This window comes from Zootoca vivipara, chromosome 12 (genome assembly GCF_965207765.1).
Source record: "Zootoca vivipara chromosome 12, rZooViv2.hap1.1, whole genome shotgun sequence".
NCBI lineage: Eukaryota > Metazoa > Chordata > Lepidosauria > Squamata > Lacertidae > Zootoca > Zootoca vivipara.
The window spans coordinates 33,131,980-33,152,195 of NC_142595.1; the positions used below are offsets into that span (position 1 = coordinate 33,131,980).

Sequence of the window (20,216 nt, forward strand, 5' to 3'; positions counted from 1 at the left end):
TACTTAGAGTAGTCCCACTGACATTAATGGACTTGACCAATGTCAAGACATTCATTTCCATGGGTCTACTCTGAGTAGGACTAGGATTGGAGACAACTCTGATTTCAAATCTCAACTGGGTCTGCCATGGAGTTAAGAGTACCTCTGGAGTTGGGGTGGAAAAAATCTGTCAGTTTCAGTTTCTCTCAGTCTTACAGGTGAAGCTTGGAAAATTAGAATATCGTCGAAAAGTGCATTTATTTCAGTAATGCAACTTATTAATTTTTATTTTTCCTTTAATTTTTACAAGTGCTTTCTTTTGGAAATTCCACAGTAATAAAACAAATAGTTACAATAATACAAAAATAAACATCACTATTACATTTCCTTAATTACATTCCACTTATAATTGACCCACCTACTGACAAATAATTACAATTACAACAAATAAAGGCTTGACATATCTTGCTTTGCATGTCATGCATCTATCTCATATATTGGTTTCACCTTTTAAGTTGCATTACTGAAATAAATGCACTTTTCGACAATATTCTAATTTTTCCGAGTTTCACCTGTAAGTGCAGTTGGTCATATTTCTGCACCAGTTTGTATTTAATAATTAAAAAGTGATCACAAAAATGCCAGCGTTTTAGAGCATATTTCTACTAATAAACATACTTTTGTATGCAGTGTTCCCCAATATACATATTCTAGCAAGCTATTTTCCCTAGATGTGATGCATTTTGTATACTGTTTACAGCAACAGATGCTTTATTGTGCACACTTGACCCTAATATATTCATTTTTGCACGCCCTTCTTTTTATTTGAGGAAGTGCATCGCAACATTTGGAGAGGTGTGAATGCATTGCACTTTGCACATTGTTTCAGGAGATGCAGATGAGGTGGGCTCGCATTAAAAAGTGAAGCAGATTGAATCCCATTCCACACCTACACAGGACTTGCTTTCTACACCAAGACCAACAGAGGGTCAGACCTGTCAAGAACCACTTCCTGAACTGGAATTCCTTTTTGCTGTAAGTTTCCACTGGCACTTTGCCCATGTTCAGAGACACATTCATCTTTGCTGTTTTCATTTCATATTTCCTACTGCTTTTCGGAAGGTACCCATCAATTCAAGGCATCGGCTTGTCTTAATGAGTTTGACTGGATTTAAAACTGGCACCACACATTTTTAAAAAAAATCATAGTGAATAAAATGTATGTAATTAGTCCACAAATTGAGACATCAATACACGTTACCGAAACCAGCTAAATAAGTTTTGGCTGTGTACCATCACCCACTCTGAGTTGTCTGAGAATGCTGAATTTCCCAGAATTCAACAGCTGCTTGAACCACACTTGTCCTGAACCCTGACCAGCCCTGAAAGATGCATTCCTCCACCCACCCCCTCCCATCAGTTCCTGTGTAATACAAGGTCGCTCCCTCCCACCACTCGTTCTAACAACAGATGTATTGCTAGCCTGGAAACACAGGCATTCATTCATCATTATCCTCTCCTTCTCCACAGCTCCTTCACTCCAAGGGAATGCAGCAAAAGTGGCTTTGCTTCTCCATTCATGGCTATCTGCTTCCACCTAGTGCCCAAGGCCCTGAACTGAAATCGTAAATATAATTGGCTGAAAAGGATTATTGTAGCTATTATTGCATTGTTGGTGTTATCAGCCACACGGGTAGCATACTGTTGTAAGTTTGGGGAGGTGGGGTTAGTATGATGCCTGAGTAGGGTTGCCACCTGTCCTGTATAATACAGGATTGTCCCGCATTTCAGCTTCTCTCTCTCTCTCTCTCTCTCTCTCTCTCTCTCTCTCTCTCTCTCTCTCTCTCGTTAGGGATCCTCTCCAAATGCAAGTTTGAAAGGGTGCATGAAAGGTCGTAGCCAAGCACAAACAGATTTACAAATTCATGTGTGTGTTTGCATGTGTGTGTGTGTGTGTGTGTGTGAGAGAGAGAGAGAGAGAGAGAGAGAGAGAGAGAGAGAGAGAGAGAGAAATTCCATCCTTTTAGTCTGCAATAGATTGTAATGGGTTGCTTTGAAGTCACTAGATGAAAAGTGGGGGAAACAGCCCCCAACCACCCCACCCTGTCCTGTATTCTGCCAGAACAAAGGTGGCGACCCTATGCTTGAGTCTCTTCTAATTCCTGGATCCAGCAGGGGTTAAAATCTAATGGAGGACCCAGGGGCGTCGCAATGGGGGGGTGATGGGGGCGGTCCACCCCGGGTTTCACTCTGGGGGGTGCCACTTGGCGCCCCCACCCCCGCAACTCCCAAGCTGAGCCTCCAGCCTCCCAGTAAAAAGTCCACACCAAGCAGACTTTTTACCGGGAGGCTGGAGGCTCGTCTTGGAAGTCACGGGGGTGGGGGCGCCAAGTGGTACCCCCCACCCCACACCGCGTGGATTGAAGTCACCGGGGGCGACAATACCCCGCTACATAACATGCACGCGCAGCAAGATGCTGCACATGCGTCATTACATGGTGGGGTATCGCCGCCCCGCCCCCGCACCTCCAAAGCCACGCACCTCCAGCTACAAACTGCAGGTGAAAAGCCCGCTCAGCACAGTGGGTGCACCACGCTAAGCGGGCTTTTTACCTGGAGTTTTGTAGCTGGAGGCACGCAGCTTTGTAGGCATGGGGGGGGCGGTGATACCCTGCTATGTAACATGCATGCGCAGCAATTTGCTGCCCCGGGTGTTGCGGCGCCTCGCTACGACCCTGGGAGGACCCCAATTCTTGAATTAGCCAGGCAAGGGTCATAATGGCCCCTAAGTATGGGTCATTGGTATAAGAAAGAAAGTTGCTCTGTGCCAGAAGGCAAATGGATGGCCCGTCCCTCACCTGGCTGGCAGTGAGAATAACTACAGCCAGAGTGTATGAGAAATCTGAGCAAGAAGCAGGCAGAAACTTGAGAGTGAGAGCCTTGGAGAGAGAGAGGTAACACCTTCTGGGGTGTTAATGCTGTAAGCCCCTCCATCGTAGGCTCAGGTTGTATATATGTGTCAATAAACCATATATCATGAAGACACCACGGTCTTTGTTGTCCCTTGTTCCAAGGAAACCAAACCCTGGGCAAGTACCTGGAACCCCCGGAATCTCCTTCTGCTTAGAGAATGGGGTGGCATGCAACAATATTGAAAAGCAGGGCATTACTAAATTAAACAAACCGTGGTAACATGTAACCATTGGATTGGATTGGATGGTAACAAGAGACAATTTCCAGACCCAGAGTTTTCTGACAACTTTAAAATTAACAAGTAGCCAGATATGACCCACTCCCTACAGCAACATTTTGCTGAAGATCCTGTATGATGATACAATAAAGAAAAGTAAGACTTGTTTTTCTCAAATCAGCCCACCGGTCTTAAGATCAAGAGACTGTTTGCTTTGCAACCTTTATATCATTTTTTAAAAAACAAAACAAACAAACATTTGTTGGTGGTGGAAGACAATTGATATATGGGATTAAACTGTTGTAACTCCTCCATCCAAAAAAAAATGGATTCATACTCCACTACCATGGTCCACTGTCATTAGACTGTACAACAAATCATCTATCAGGATATCACACATACAAACACACCATCCGAGACATTCAATCTGCCCTACAGAGGGCAACCTTGTGCCCCATAATAATTGCTCATACCTTTACTATTGCAAAACATTTGGTGTGATTCAAGTATGTGATCCCATTTTCCCTGCCAACTTCTCACCATAACTACTAAAGAGCTGCCTATAATGTCCCCTGCTGCTGCTCCCAGGGGCGTTGCTAGCCGCTTTGGCACCCGGGGCGTCAAAGCAGAGGCACCCCCCGGGGGCGGGGCGCCACTCCCCAGCGTTGTGACGTCACGACGCACGGGCATGACGCCCCTCGCTGCCACGCCCCTCGCCTCTGTCCAGGGAGAGCGCATGTTGGCTGAGCAAGCCCTGCAGCGCCTAGCAAGGTTTTCACCGGGCGGCTGCCAGGACCAACTTGCTCCCTCGGCCGACGCACGCTCGATGCCAGCGAGGGGCATCACAAGCATTGCCTCGCTGGCCTGCCCCTCAACTCCACCCAGGGAGAACGTGCGTCAGCCGAGGGAGCAAGCCGGTCCCAGCAGCCGCCCGGCGGAAACCTCACTAGGCGCTGCAGGGGCTTGCTCAGCCAACATGCGCTCTCCCTGCTGCGGCGCGCGCTCTCCCTGGACGGAGGCGAGGGGCGGGCCAGCGAGGGGCGTCACGTCACCCACAAGCGTGCCGCCACCTCGCATGTGTTTTGGGGCGAGGCGTGTGCTTTGGGGGCGGGGTGGGCAGCTGTGATGGCGCCCCTGGGATCGCGCCGCTCAGGGCGGCCCACCCCCACTGCCCCTATCTTCCTACAACCCTGGCTACTCCTCTTGGACATGACAAAAGGTCCAGAAGAAGGAGGGGAAAGCAAAGCAAAGCAAAACAAAACAAAACCCATGATCTCCATTTGCAAAGTAAATGGAGGTCACTTGGTGCATCAAGATGCCATGTGAGAGCAACAATACCCAACCTAGCTCCTTCCCATTCCCTGTAAAGTTGGGATGGGGGTAATTCAATCTTCCGTCTGGATAGGCAGAAGCAAACTCCTTCCAGCCTTCATACTTTTTCTGTCCCAAAGCACCTATTTCAAATCTTATTCTCCTTTAGGCTAAGAGAAGAGCCAAAGCTCAATAGTAGAGAAAGTCCCAAATTCAATCCCTGGCAGTTCCAAGCAGAGCCGGGAGAGATTTTGCACACTTGCTGGCATATGGTCCTCAAAAAATTACCCAGAAGAGAATATGGCCTTCAGTCTCAGTTGGGTCCCTCACCCTGTTCTGATAGAGAGGTGTATATCTGTCCTCCACCCCAGAAATATTTGTAGGTTCTACACCATATGGGTTGTTGGTACTTATTTCTATTTTATTTTGGGGGAAAGCAGCTGTAGAGTGAGAGGACTCTGACTGCCGTTGCTGGTGTTGAGGAGAAAGGCAATGTAACCCTTTGTGGGGTGTGTGCAACTCGCAATCTGTGTGTCTCTGGACTGGGGTTCTGCTCCTGTCACTGCAAGACGACACTGCAAGAGGGAAGAAGGAAGGAATTTGGCGTGGCGTATCATTCATCGAGTATCTATTTTCTGAATTTGTCATGTTGCCAAAGTGAGTAAAAGGAAACTCAGTTTAGGAAATGGCAACAGAGAAAACAACAACAGATGACACAACCCCCTGGCAACAAACAACAGGAAACAAATAGCCACAAACTGAGAGATTCCTGGACAATTAGATGAAGGTGGCCAAGGCTGCAATCCCAGCACACACTTGCCTGGGAATAAGTCACATCATTAGGGCTTACTTCTGTGTCAACATGCATAGGATTGCCTTGGGGGAAAACCTGATAAATAAGAGCTGTCACAAAAAGCAAAAAACAGAGGACTGTATCCAACTACGTTTTATTCAGAGTATAGCCATTGAAATTAATGGACAGGTTAGTCATATTCTTTAATCTAAATAGGACTATTCTGAAAATAGCTAACATTAGATGTAATCCAAAAATAAATAAACAAGAAGTATTAAGAATTAAAATGCATAAATACACCTTTTTTTTCTAGCAACAAAGCACTGGTTGAGGGAAGTGATGAGCTGCACAAGGAGGCATAATAATTCCAGAGAGAAAAACTGAGAACAGGCAGGAGCAGATGCAGAAGACTCATAAACTTTGAAGGGGACCAGTGGGAAAGGTGGAAGCAGGAGAAGGGGTGAGGATTGAAAGAGTGAAGGTGAGGTCTAACAGGAAAGGTGTTAAGAGCAAGAGACAGGGCATTAAGAATTGATGCCCCAGTCTTCAAAATAAGAGATATCTCACAGTATGTTTCCAATAGGGTTTATTTTTTCTTAGAATTCTGAAAATTGCAATGCAACATTCCAAGAAGTGCTATATGTGTTAGATAGCTGCATCCTGATTCATGTATTTGTCCAGAATTTTTTTTAAAAAATTGAATTCACAAGATTACGTTCTCAAAAATCCTTTATCCAGATTTCTTATCCAGGCAGCATTTGATGGGTCCGAGGATAAATGTAGCCTCCAGCACCGAAATCAATTCCAGAGCTAGTAGACAACCTACTCAAAAGTAGCAATTGTAACAAAATTTAACAGGGTCACTAGAGTAACTTCAAAGACAAAAATAACGGGCAGAGAAATCTCTGTGGAACAGATTGGACACTGCTATGCAAGTACAACACCTGCATATCCCAGAACAATAGAGGACTATGGACTCAGATACATTAGTTTAGTTTTGTTTTTAAAAAAAGTTTTAAATGCATTATAACACTGTGACACCAAATTTCGCTGTAAAGTTCAATCCTTCGGCAACGTGATTTCCCACTATGAGCTTTATAACGCGTATACCTGAAACATTTATTGGATGTGTCTAGATCCAGCCTATCACACCACTTCAAATGTTACTACTAGTAATAAAAAAAGAGAGAAAATATTCTCCGTAGAGCAGTTCCACATCTTACTGAAATGCTCCGTTAGTTTAGTAGCATAGGGACGAGCAGCAGAACCTGAAGGATTCCAAATTTATTATTCTCATGATGACCCTTCTGCTGTTACATTTATGGATTAGACCCAGCCTCTTTCTGTCTGTACTGAGAGTTGTAAATCTCAAAGAAGTGCAGGAGGGACAGCCACCTTGCTGCTACGATTGCATCCCATGCCCAGAGGGGAAGATTGCAAACCAGGATGGTAAGAGCTATATATAGACTCATTGGATCAAGACTCAGTATTTATGAATAAACAGTGATGTAAGGACAGCTGGCTTTAAATTTCAGAAGATCTGATAATCTACTGTGTGTGTGTCTACCTCTTTTTGATCATTGCCATTGGGATATTCTAAATATGTTAATCAAAAGAAAATGACAATGCATTGAGAGTAGTCAGATGGTATGTGATTCAGCTCATATCTGGAGGGGGGCTTCTTACTCTTTCTGACTTCCAGAGGCTCCACCCAGGCTGTAGTGAATATACATTCAGATAGTATGAACATGAATGATCTCGGTTGTGGCATTGCCCCACCCTCCCCCTTGATATGCTTTCCTTGCAACACCACATGGCTCCAAACTCATTAAACAAACTCATTAAACTCATTAAACAAGACTATACCACAGTACTGTATAGTCTTACCATCAGACATCAGTAAGCATGTGTTTTGATGTGAGCATAGCTCTTTTCTTATCATCGAGACAGAGGGTAGACATTTCAGGAAGTTGATGTGATTGATTGTATGAATATGACCTAAGAGCCGTTTTCTGTATATTCCAGATATGAATGAGTGCAATAAGTGCTCAAAGACTATCCAAGCAAGAATCAGAATACATTCATTCCCAAGGATATAACCTTCTTGTCTTAGGAAGAACCTTTGGGCATCAAGTTTAGTCTGCTTTTCACTTTCATTTTCTCTGATCACAGCTCTGGTGCTGGGTACATTTATGAAGCACCATGACACTCCCATTGTCACTGCAATGCTTTACTGTGTCCTTATCTACATGAGCTGCCTGGCAATTTCACTGTGGCTTTCCTTGCCAGGAAGTTACCAGACAATTTCAATGAAGCCAAGTTTATCACTTTCAGCCTGTTGGTCTTTTGCAGTGTTTGGCTGCCTTTATTCCCTCCTACCTTAGTACCAAGGGAAAATACATGGCAGCTGTGGAGAACTTCTCCATCTTAGCCTTCAGTGTTGGGTTGCTGGGTTTCATATTTTCCCCAAAATGTTATATAACTGTGCTGAAGCCAGAGCTAAACAGCAGGAAAAAAGCTAATAAGGAAGAAACACTAAAGAAATAGAAAACTTGTCCTTTGCTATGATTTGTAAATCAGAAGGGGTGGTTTTCTGTGTTTATAATAGAATATTTGCACACATGTCTTCAGCAGTTCCCTTGCATAAAGGCTTCTAGTATCAATACTGTACTCCCTAATGGAAAATCAATTGGAAATATGAACTCAGATCTGCTCTTAGGGAAATAATCACGCATTTACACAAACATTATTCTTTTGTAGTATGTGCTGACAAGGAGACTCCGAGCAGCTCTTGTCAAAAATTTCCTTAAAAGAAATTTTGAATCTGGTCTGAATGCTAAAGGATAAAATTTGTCTCCCAGTTTTTAAAATAATGGAATCTGTAAAAGTGTACAATGAATGAACTTCATCTATTTCAAGCCATTTGTGTTTTATCCTGGCAAGACAAAAAATACTGTTTGTGGGGGCAAGTGTGGGGGATTCCCTGGTCCTGAATGGGGTCCTGAATGGGGTAACCTAAAGGACCAGGTGTTCAGCCTTGGGGCCATTTTGGACTCACAGTTGTCCATGGAGGCACGGGTCAGTGTTCAGGGCAGCTGTCCACCAGCTCCATCTGGTACAGCTGAGACCCTACCTGCCTGTGCACTGTCTTGCCAGAGTGTACATGCTCTGGTTATCTCCCACTTCAACTACTGCCCTGTTCTAACCATTTGCTCCCCACACAAGAAACAGCCATTGACTAGCAATCCAGCTTACCAAGGACATTATCACCGGGCCATTGTCTACTCCTGGATCTGATTCAAACAGGAAGAGAGAATCGGGGGGGGGGAACTATTCTATATCAAGGTGAAGGCAGCCACAATCACCACTGACACTGGCTGTAACTTAGAGAACGTCTGCTTGAGCTTGCTGTTCCCTTCTCCCTCCCATTCCTTTTTCCTTGTGTATCATTTCTTTTTAGATTGTGAACCCGAGGACAGGGAGAATCTCAGAACTAATTTTTGTAAGCCATTTTTGGCTAAAGGGTGGAGTACAAATGTCAATAAATAAAGTAAACAAACTGTCACAACAAAACAACAACAACAGCAACAGCAACAGCAACAACAACAACAACAACCATTTATTATTTATACTCCGCCCATCTGGCTGGGTTTCCCCAGCCACTCTGGGTGGCTCCCAACAGAATAATAATAATAAGCGCTAAAACATAAAACTTTGAAAACTTCCCTAAACAGGGCTGCCTTCGGATGTCTTCTAAAAGTCAGGTATTTGTTTATTTCCTCAACATCTGATGGGAGGGCATTCCACGGGTGGGTGCCACTACCGAGAAGGCCCTCTGCCTTGAGAGTGTTCATTATTCAGAAAAAAACTGTTTTTGTGACCTCGTTTTTGCGTTCAGTCCTTTTGGGGGGCAGGGTATGATTCACGGTTAGAACGTCATGACATTACCTTTGTCCTGATTTTGTAAACCTCAGGACATGAGGAGCAGCAATAGATGTTTCCCTCAATGAATCACCCCGAACTGTTTACTGGAGAAGACAGTCATGAAAACTTCTTTCTTAATGTATTTCCACACCCAGAGCTTACAAGTTCATCTTTCTTCATAGACCCTTTGCCAGTTGAACAGGCATAAATATTCAAAGGGCTGAGTCACACAAAGGAGAGCTGAATAACCTGGCTGGAATTATTATTATTTTTCCTTCTGGTAGAAATGAAGCTATTAAAAGCGGACTATCTCCTGCTTGGACTACTGCAATGCACTCTATGTGGGGCTACCTTTGAAGGTGACCCGGAAACTGCAATTAATCCAGAATGCGACATCTAGATTAGTGACTGGGAGTGGCTGCCGGGACCACATAACACCGGTCTTGAGAGATCTACACTGGCTCCCAGTACGTTTCCAAGCACAATTCAAAGTGTTGGTACTGACCTTTAAAGCCCTAAACAGCCTTGGTCCTGTATACCTGAAGGAGTGTCTCCACCCCCATCATTCAGCCCGGACACTGAGATCCAGCACCGAGGGCCTTCTGGCGATTCCCTCATTGCGAGAAATGAGGTTACAGGGAACCAGACAGAGGGCCTTCTCAGTAGTGGCATCCGCCCTGTGGAACGCCCTCCCAGCAGATGTCAAGGCAATAAGCAACTATTTTACTTTTAGAAGACAACTGAAGGCGGGCCAGTTTAGGGGAGTTTTTAATGTTTGATGCTGTGCTGTTTTTAATGTTCAGTTGGAAGCCGCCCAGAGTGGCTGGGGAAACCCAGCCAGATGGGCGGGGTATAAATTATTATTATTATTATTATTATTATTATTATTATTATTATTATCCTGTGTGTGTGTTAAATTGTGTGTATTTGTGCTTCCAATTCCCCTGTCTCTCATGATGGCTTGACTGCCCCAGTTGGTGGGGGATACACAGAATACTTTGGCCACCTCATGAGAAGAGAAGAATCCTTGGAAAAGACCCTGATGTTGGGAAAGATTGAGGGCACTAGGAGAAGGGGACGACAGAGGACAAGATGGTTGGACAGTGTTCTCGAAGCTACGAACATGAGTTTGACCAAACTGCGGGAGGCAGTGCAAGACAGGAGTGCCTGGCGTGCTATGGTCCGTGGGGTCACGAAGAGTTGGACACGACTAAACGACTAAACAACAACAACAACACAGAATTATAGATTTGGGAGGCATCTCAGAGGTCCTCTAGTCCAGCCGTCTTCTGGGGCAATAAATCTGCAGCTGCAACACCATCCCTGATAGGTGGCCATCCAGCCTCTCCTTAGAAACCTTAGAGTACACATTATGGTAATTCATTGCTGAATTAGGCCTCTCCATAGCTAAACATATGTCACAGGTGATTATACCTTTAAAATATGTGAATGTTTGAAGATATATGCATTCTCCTCCCCCCTCCAAAAAAAAATGTGCAAGGCTTTTTACAAAGATTCAATAAAAAGAGCAGCAAAATAAAATCAGGATGGGGTAAAAACCTGCCGTTAAAAACAAAGCACACAGTGGTACCTCGGTTTACAAACTTAATCCATCCTGGAAGTCCGTTCTTAAACCAAAACCATTCTTAAACTGAGGCGCGCTTTCCCTAATGAGGCCTCCTACCGCCCCGTCACCATTCAGATTCCGTTCTTAGACCAAGGTAAAGTTCACAAACCGAGACACTACTTTCAGTTTTGCAGAGTTCGTAAACCAAATCGTTCGTAAACAGGGCTGTTCTTAAACTGAGGTACCACTGTACAGTGGTGCCTCGACTTACAAATTTAATCCGTTCTGAAGGCACCTTCATAAGTCGAAAAATTTCTAAGTCGAAAAATGCCATTGGAAACGCGATTTCCCATAGGAATGCATTGGAAATGGAAAAATTCGTAAGTCGGAAAATCCCTATCTAAAACTGCCGCGGTTTTTTTCCGGATGTCGAGACATTCGTAAGCGCGCGGCCATTACTGTCATTCGTAAGTCGAAAAATACAGTTGTCGAGTTGTTCGTAAGTCGAGGTATCACTGTATTAATTACTGGAGTCAACACACAGGATTAACTTTTCAGTATATTTGGGAGGGCATAAGACTACTTGGACAATGTTGTGTTTATCCTCTGCAAATACATTAACTAACAATCAGTAACAGGGTTGGCCCTACCATTGGGCAAGGTGAGGTGGTTGCCTCAGGCTGCAAGAACCCTTGGATATTCTCTTCTGTTGGAGGGCAGAGCTTTGGAAGGAATTCTGTGTTGTGCTATGTCTATCAGAGCAAGGATTTCATATTGACAAATGGAACAGTTCCATATCCCCCTCTCCCCACCCTTTGAAGTTCTGGGTGTTCTCCCACCCTACCAGAGCCAATTTTGGAGGGAGCAGGGGGAAGAAGGAGGAAGCCCCATTGTGCAGACTTCCACTGATGGGATTTATTAGTCACATCTCACCCTATGTGTGTCTGCACCCTTACTAGCCTGCAGCTTTCAAGTGTAGTGGATGCTGTCCCATTGCCAGTGCTGAAATGAGATTCAACTTCCAATCTAGTCAGCTGTGTGTGGAATGAAGAGGGAATACCATTTTGTCCATCTATTGCAGCAAAATGTCATATCATATTTATGGGTTGTATTCAGTGCTAGTCCTACTCAAAGGAGACCCACTAAAATTAATGGGCCTAAGTTACTTATGCTCACTCATTTCAATGGTTCTACTCTGATGAGGATTAGTACTGAACACAGCGCATTGTTCTTACATGTATATCCCACTTTTCCTCCAATAAGCTCCAGGTCACATACATGGTTCCCCCACACTCTCAATTTTATCATCACAACAACCCTGTAAGGTGGGATAGGCTAAGAGACAATGACTGGTCCAATAGACTGGCTGGGGATTTCAATCCTGGTCCAATATTCTTATAAATGCAGATAAAAAGGTTTTAAAAAAAGTAAAGGACCCCTGGATGGTTAAGTTCCATCAAAGGTGACTATGGGGTTGTGGTGCTCATCTCACTTTCAGGCCGAGGGATCTGGTATTTGTCCACAGACAGCTTTCCGGGTCATGTGACCAGCATGACTAAACCGCTTCTGGCACAATGGAACACCGTGATGGAAACCAGAGCACACAGAGCGCCACAGTGGTACCTATTTATCTACTTGCACTGGTGTGCTTTCGAACTGCTAGGTTGGCAGGAGCTGGGTCAGAGCAACTGGAGCTCACTCAATCGTGGGGATTCGAACCGCCAACCTTCTGATCGGCAAGCCCAAGAGGCTCAGTGGTTTAGACCACAGTGCCACCTGCATCCCAACACACTGGTCAGCAATAGGCTTGATCAGTAACACAGAGCAGATCACCATCATCAGCTACCTACCTCTCCCACCATTCTAACAGTGGGCTTTGAGGTCCACCTATGAACCACAGGGCTTGAACCACCCCTATTGAATAGAGATGTGGGTTAGAACGTGTTAAGGTATAGCTGAAATGACACCGTGTGGGCACTTTCCCATGAAAACTGGAAGGAATACACGAACTCCTAGCTGCAGGGGGTGAAAACCAGACTGAACATTGTAGAGATGTCTTTGAAGACAGAGAGAGTTGACCTTATGGTGCATGCAGAAACCACTGTAATGAGTGGGAAGGAAGGATTCTGACACAAAGGCCACATAGCAGTCATGAGAAACAGGGAAATGGATATACAATAGAGTTAGAAACAGGGAAATGAAGACATTTGGAAGGAAGGAGGCAGGTGAGAAGCACCAAGCAGCATTTACCCAACAGGTTTCGTAACATTCCCATCCGGCAAACTCCCATATCTGGCAGCATGCCCAGTGTGAATACACCCTCCCAGGGTGCCATATATAAGCACTCAAAGCTTGCACCGCATAAATAAGTAAAGTGTGTCTCAGATGTTCCTTCTTGGAAGAGTGCCATATTCTACCTCTGCTTACCTACAATCAATTTAAAAAGAAAGAAGCAGAAGCAGAAGCAGAAGCAGAAGCAGAAGCAGAAGCAGAAGCAGAAGCAGAAGCAGAAGCAGAAGCAGAAGCAGAAGCAGAAGCAGAAGAAGAAGAAGAAGAAGAAGAAGAAGAAGAAGAAGAAGAAGAAGAAGAAGATGGGGCATCAAGGACAAGTGCCAAGGGGGGAAAGAAGATTAATGGGATTGACAGTACTGATGCTTCTGCAGGTGTTGATGGGTAAGTGGAACATTTTGCTGCATGAGTTAATATTCCTCACCACCAGTAGGGGATGGTGAATTGCATTTTGAAAGACTGTAAGAATGAGCTTCACTTAGCTTGTTGGCCTTTTGTATTCCACCCTGCAGAACGAGAGGACTTCCCCACATTGGATCAGCCTGGTCATTGGACAATAGGATATGCGTTCCTAAATTTCTAAATCGATTGAAATTAAGATATGCTTTGCTTGAGCTAAGTTTTCCAGAACAAGGCAAACCAAGTCAACTTTGCAAGACCTAGGCCATCATTTATAAAGTCATAAATGGTTTAGGACCAGATTATCCAAAAGGCTGTCTCTTCCCATATGAGCCTGCCCAAGGGTTACAATTATCATCAAAGTTCGTTTTTTCTCTCTCACCACTTGGCTAATAGAGACTTGGCTAATAGAAACTTGAAACAGTCTTCTCTTTGGAAGCATCCTGGTTACAGCATTCACTCCCAAAAAAAAGTTAGATTAGTTCCATCCAGATGACTTTTAGGTAGGCAGAAAAAAGTGCCTTACTTTATCTGAATTTCAGTGGAGTTTAATTACAAAATTGAAGTTTTTATTTCTATATGTCTTTGGTTTTGAGCTTTATTTATAATGTTTTAGTTTGTTTGATGATTTTATTGGTTTGAAAGATAAAGGGACCCCTGACTATTAGGTCCAGTCGTGACCGACTCTGGGGTTGCGGCGCTCATCTTCCGTTATTGGCCGAGGAAGCCGGTGTATAGCTTCCAGGTCATGTGGCCAGCATGACAAAGCCGCTTCTGGTGAACCAGAGTAGCACACGGGAAACACCGTTTACCTTCCCGCTTGGAGCGGTACCTATTTATCTACTTGCACTTTGACGTGCTTTCGAACTGCTAGGTTGGCAGGAGCTGGGACCGAACAACAGGAGCTCACCCCGTCCCAGGGATTCGAACCGCTGACCTTCTAATCAGCAAGCCCTAGGATCTGTGGTTTAACCCACAGCGCCACCTGTGTCCCTTAAAAATATACTTGTCAGTATATAGTCTGGAGGGCTGTAGCTCAGTGGTAGAGCATCTGTTTTGATTGCAAAATTTGCCAGGTTCTGACTTAGGATAAAGCAATTTCCTGTGTTTATATAAATTAATGTGATGATTTAATGCCTGTCTTGTCTTTTTTTTCACTTCATTCTCACCACGAACAGAGTAGAATGGACTTGAAAGTCAGGAAGATGAGCCACATTTTGAATATTTGGCTGGTTCCTTAAATGCATTGGCAGAATCAAGGGAGGCACATCTTGTTTTCAACAATTATAATGCCCAATGCAGGCTAGTTCTGAATCCAAAACAACATTTTTAGTCATGGGGGATGAATGCATAGCTCTCAGCCACAATATTTACATTTAATATAACCATCTGGCAAGTCATTTCAAGATAATGGGCAGTATCCAACAAAATAGATCTGCAAGTCCAAGGATCTCTGCTTGTGCAACGTAACTTTCCCACCATTTTGAAAGGGCCAAAAGAGAGTGTGTTTGGGGTTGCTGGGTACAGTAACTGGAATAAGGGGAGCATTTGGGAGCAGCACTAACAGACTGTCAAAGAAATTCCTTGGTGCCCCATCCCAGATGACCCAAAGCCAGTCTAGGCAGGGGTATGATAGTTCAGCAGCCTTCATGGTGTGACTCTAGATTCTAATTCCAATTCATTGATTTTGTTCTGACCCCTTTTTCTTCTCTTTTTAGACGCCAACCCAAGTTATGCAAGCAGAAGTGAGTACCATTTCTATATGCTTTTATTGTGCTTGAAGCCGGTGAGTTTTTGCTTAGGAAAATTATTCAATTAAAATGTTTAGAGATAAGGAATGCTGTGGAGAAGGGCGGTCTTGGTCACAGAGCCCTGTGGATCATGGCTGCTATGACACTATCAAATTAGAATAACACTAGTGGCTTGCCTCACAAGGACCTGCACCCTAAAATTGCAATATCACCCTATAGATGAACATGAGACACAGGGTACTGGGAATTGTTGCTCTTACAAGGACAGATACTTTAAATTTACGGTGTGCACATAGCCTGATTCTCTGAGTGCCATTTTTTATGCTGCCAGAATGTGACTGTCAAGTGGGTGGTGTTGGCAAGTTTGGGGGAATCTCATGGTTCGCAGAAGTAATATATACCCTGTTTCTCCGAAAATAAGACATAGCCATAAAATAAGCCATAGCAGGATTTTTAAAGCATTCAAGGAAGAAGACGAAGAAGAGTTTGGATTTGATATCCTGCTTTATCACTACCCAAAGGAGTCTCAAAGCGGTTAACATTCTCCTTTCCCTTCCTCCCCCACAACAAACACTCTGTGAGGTGAGTGGGGCTGAGAGACTTGAAATGTGACTAGCCCAAGGTCACCCAGCAGCTGCATGTGGAGGAGCGGAGACACGAACCCGGTTCCCCAGATTAGGAGTCTACCGCTCTTAACCACTACACCACACTGGCTCTCAAGGAGTATAAGACATCCCCTGAAAATAAGCCATAGTGTGTGTGTGTATTTAGGAAAAATAAGTATAAGACAGTGTCTTATTTCCGGAGAGACACGGTATATGAGTAGGGGAGGAACTGAAGGGCTAAAAAAATATTATAATAAGGATTGGACATGCTCAATGGCTGCAGAATGGTATGTGCACTGTGTGGGGATGGGTGGAAAACTTAGGGAAAAGAAGATGGAATGGAGTAGCCTGAAAAGCTGGCTGGTTCCCTGAACCAAACCACAATCTACAGTGGCCAAGTAGATGCCTTCGGGACCATAGAAGCATCCTGTGTTGCCTTGTCCCCTAGCAACAGGTGCAGTTATACTAGTAAGCAACTGGTATGCTGTAAATACTGGTCTGCTACATCAGAACACAGAAGCTCTATTTAACAATTATGCTTAACAGCCATTGAGAGACCTGTCCTAATAATGATATCTTCCTCAGTATGTGGAAAACAGGGAATGCTAAGCCGGATCATAGGTGGGGAAAACTCGCAGGATGGAGAATGGCCTTGGCAGGTCAGCATAAGGTTGGATGGAGCATACCACTGCGGAGGGTCTCTCATCACTGATCAGTGGGTCATCACAGCCTCACATTGTTTTAAACTGTAAGTACTGTATGCCTTCCCAATCCCATCCATTCCTCAAGTATCACTGAAATTAGATGTCACACACATTTTACAAATACCAATGACAAACTCAGTTGGTCTCTAAGGTGCTACTGGAAGGAATTTTTTTTTATTGTGTTCCGACATTTTACAAAGTCAGCTTTCAATGCTGAATGTTGAAATATTCATTTTTAAAGGCCTCTCTTCATGCTCACGGATTTCTCAGGACAATAATGTTAATCGTAACTGGGCTAATTCAGTTGGGGTTTTTTTGTCTACGGCGGCTTCACTGCATCGCTTTCAGCAAAAGCTGTGCGAAAATAGATGTGGAACAGCATAGCAGGAAGCCAAGAATGAACCTTCAGATCATGGCTTGTTTGGAACAAAATGAAGAACTTAAGCTACTTGCACTGGTCAATGGCTTGTGCACAGACAGCACTGGTGGACAGCACTGAGTCCCAAAATGCCCATTGATTCCAGTACTAGCTATAAATTTCTAACTTGGGTTGGGCCAGCCTAGTGCTTTACAGCAGGGATGGTGAACCAGTCTGAGGGTCTCATACTCTCATGGACAACCTCCTGTGGTGGGACACATGTCAGCAGGGAGAGGAGCAGAGGCAAAAGTATGCAAGGCAAAGGCTGTGATTCTTACCGTTATACACTAGGCACACTGAAGATGGAGGCTTATATGCATATAGACACATCTCCCTGTTGTTCATCCAGGTAAGTGAGAGTTTCATGATTCAAGGGCACATTCCAGCCATGCAAAAGCACTGAAGGAAAGCCAGTGAAAGTAGGGCCCCCTCCCCCCGGGCAAAGCCCGAGGTTCCCTGTGCCTACTTTATGCACCATTTTACACATTGGTGGTGTTTTTTTCTCTCTCCAAATCTCTAAACCCAACAGTAATTGAAGGGACTTGAAGGAGGTTGCAACGAAAAGAACTGAAGTGCTACATCCTTCCATTGGAATCTGCCTATACTCCAAGACGAGTCTCAGACACCCTTCACTGGGTGTCCCCACCCTCAGAACGTTGGTGGATGGTGATTGGAAAAGGGGCCTTTTCAATGGTGGCTCCCTGGTTCTAGAATATGCCTCCCTGGGCTGCTTGCCTGGCAACGAGCTTGAAAAGCTTTCAGCACCAGGCTAAAACTTTCTTATTTAAATAGTTTTTGAATAGATTTTAGCTGATTTTTACATTATTTTAAATCATTATTTTAAAATAACAGCATTGTTTGGACTGTTTACTTAATAGTTTTATTTATCTAGATATCTAGAGATCATCCTGAATTTTTCAGTTGATAAAAATCAAATTGTTTTTTTTAATGTTTAAAATCCACTTTATTTCTTATTAAAACATTCACAAATCATAATAAACAGACATAATCACAAATCGTAACAGGCACACACATTCATAAGTACTAATAGACAAACATTCATAAATCATAATAAACCTAGTAAATCATAATGAGCATAGCAAATCATGATAAACCAACTCATAATAGATAGTAAACCAACACATACACTTACATACCAAAACCGACAAAACATACAAATCATAAGAAAGAAAGAAAAAGAAAAAAAGAATACAAAAAATAATAATAAAAAGACAACATAGCAACAAGAGGGAGAAAAAAAACACAAAAAAGAAAGAAAGAAAAAGAAACTTCCCATCATTTCAATATCGCTTCCCTAAGTTAGTATATTATATTATTATGCTTCTTCCTCGATGCATTCTCTGCAGTTTATCATTATAGTTTATAATTACAATTACAATTGAATTCTTGTGGATCTTAGTCTAAGCAAATCACCAGTTTTGTATTAATACCTTCCTTTTGTAAGTACTCGTCCACATACCTCCATTCCTCTTTAAGTTTTTGTTTTGAGGTACCCCTTATCGCCACCGTCATTCTTGCTAAGTTCATAAATTCGGCCAACTTAACATGCCACTCCTGTATTGATGTATAAATACAGGATAAAAATCAAATTGATCGTTTTTAAAATTGGGGGTGCGAATTAAAAATGGGAAATATTGGGATTTGTCTCACACAAACCCACTCCTTATCCTGTTCCATCCACGTAACCCTAAGGATAAGAATTCTCTGGCATTCTCCCTGTCTCCTCAACCCCATCGTGTCTCTCTAGGCTCAGCACACCTTCCAACTTCACAGTGATGCTCGGAGCACTGAAACTCTCCAGTCCTGGTCCTCATTCCATCACCACAGCTGTGAAGCGCATCATCCCCAATCCTACATACGAGGGGGATCTGAAATCTGGAGACATTGCTCTGCTGCAGCTGGACAAGCCAGTGAATTTCTCTCAACGGATCGTCCCCATCTGTGTCCCTGATTCGGATGTCGTCTTCCCCCCAGGACACAAGTGCTGGGTCACGGGTTGGGGAGATGTGCAAGGCAGAGGTAGGTTCAAAAAGAGAGAGAGATAGAAGCTAATCTCTGGCAGACCAGCTCCCTCTGCTGAAACAAACAGGGTAGAACTCCTATCAGCCACCCCAGCATGGCCAATGGTGAGGAAATTATAGGATAACATCTGGAAGGTACCAGGTTGGAGAAGGCTGCATTAGAGGGGAATTTATGCTACACACTATAACAGCCATTCCCTCTTTCTTGGGAGTCCTGGGAATTGTAATTCTGGGTGTGGGAGGAGTTAAGAATCTTGAACATAGAATCATCACCAAACTCCGGTTCCCAAGATCTTCTGGAATAAAGTCAGGCAGTTCTAGTGTTATGAAACAGATATATACTTTATTGTACTGGTGTGCCCTTAGGCAGCGAGAGACTTTAGCTACGTATGCACACCTGAGTCTATAACGCTCCAGCTTCTCTCTCTCTCTCTCTGATTTCTCCAGTTAATCCCTAACAATAGCAGTTCACAGACACAAGGCAGCAGGACTAGTCTGGAGCTTGTAATTTTTGGCTACTGTGTCTCTAACACCTTTGTGACAGGCAGAAGTCCTGCAAGTGAAGAAATCCAGCTGTAACAGCATCCGCAGGTCAGGAAATACTCTACTTGCTGGATTTCTGTTTATTTATACAGCTCTTAAAGGCAAATTAAGTTGTGCCCAGGGGTAGAGGCAAGGAGAGAAGTTGTCAAGCTATTTAAAAAGTTTGGTTGGTAGCTACCATTTTTTTTCCCTCCTGAATGCCTGGTTCCAAAGCCAGTGGGGAGAGGAGCACACAATTATGCATACCTGCCAAGTCCTGGACTGCAGAATCCGGGACCGGCAGCCGCGTGACACTGGACGTTGCATAGGTGCAACTTCCGGTGTCGCTTTGCCCATCTATGGGCACCAAAAATGGCTGCCGACAACACCAGAAGTCGCATCTACGCACTTCCGGACATGCGTAGACACGACTTTCGGCGCCGGCCATTTTCAGTGCCCATAGATGGGCAAAGCAGGGGGGGAAATGGCCGCCCGCAGGAGAATGTAAGGGAGAATAACGGGAGATGAAGTAATACAGGGGACCGCCGGGAAAAGGTAAGAAAAAACGGGGGTTTCCCGGGGAAAACGGGGTACTTGGCAGCTATGCAATTATGGCTGCCACACAAGTGGGCTTTCATTTATGCAACATAGTGCAAAGGCTTCCCCCAAATAAGAGAAAGCCAAACAGGGAAACAAACTAGAGATAATTCCAGCTTAGTTCA

General features: G+C 44.0%; 1 protein-coding gene across 1 annotated transcript; it reads left to right on the top strand.

Annotated features, from left to right (window-relative positions):
- The first annotated feature begins 3,734 nt into the window (after window positions 1–3,734).
- LOC118095478 (uncharacterized) lies at window positions 3,735–19,859 on the top strand. The gene is made up of 5 exons (XM_088654725.1): window positions 3,735–4,061; window positions 13,167–13,437; window positions 15,171–15,197; window positions 16,394–16,556; window positions 18,699–19,859. The coding sequence occupies exons 1-5, from the start codon at window positions 3,735–3,737 to the stop codon at window positions 18,994–18,996; spliced, it is 1,086 nt and encodes a 361-aa protein (XP_088510851.1). The 3' UTR covers window positions 18,997–19,859.
- Window positions 19,860–20,216: the final 357 nt, after the last annotated feature.

What these genes read in the sequence shown, in the direction of transcription:
- LOC118095478 (XM_088654725.1), top strand. Translation starts at nt 3,735, where the DNA reads ATGTCCCCTGCTGCTGCTCCCAGGGGCGTTGCTAGCCGCTTTGGCACC. An exon ending in GCTTCTGCAGGTGTTGATGG is followed by an intron (nt 13,438 to 15,170) that starts GTAAGTGGAACA and finishes TTCTCTTTTTAG; the next exon opens with ACGCCAACCCAAGTTATGCA. An exon ending in GCCTCACATTGTTTTAAACT is followed by an intron (nt 16,557 to 18,698) that starts GTAAGTACTGTA and finishes GTGTCTCTCTAG; the next exon opens with GCTCAGCACACCTTCCAACT.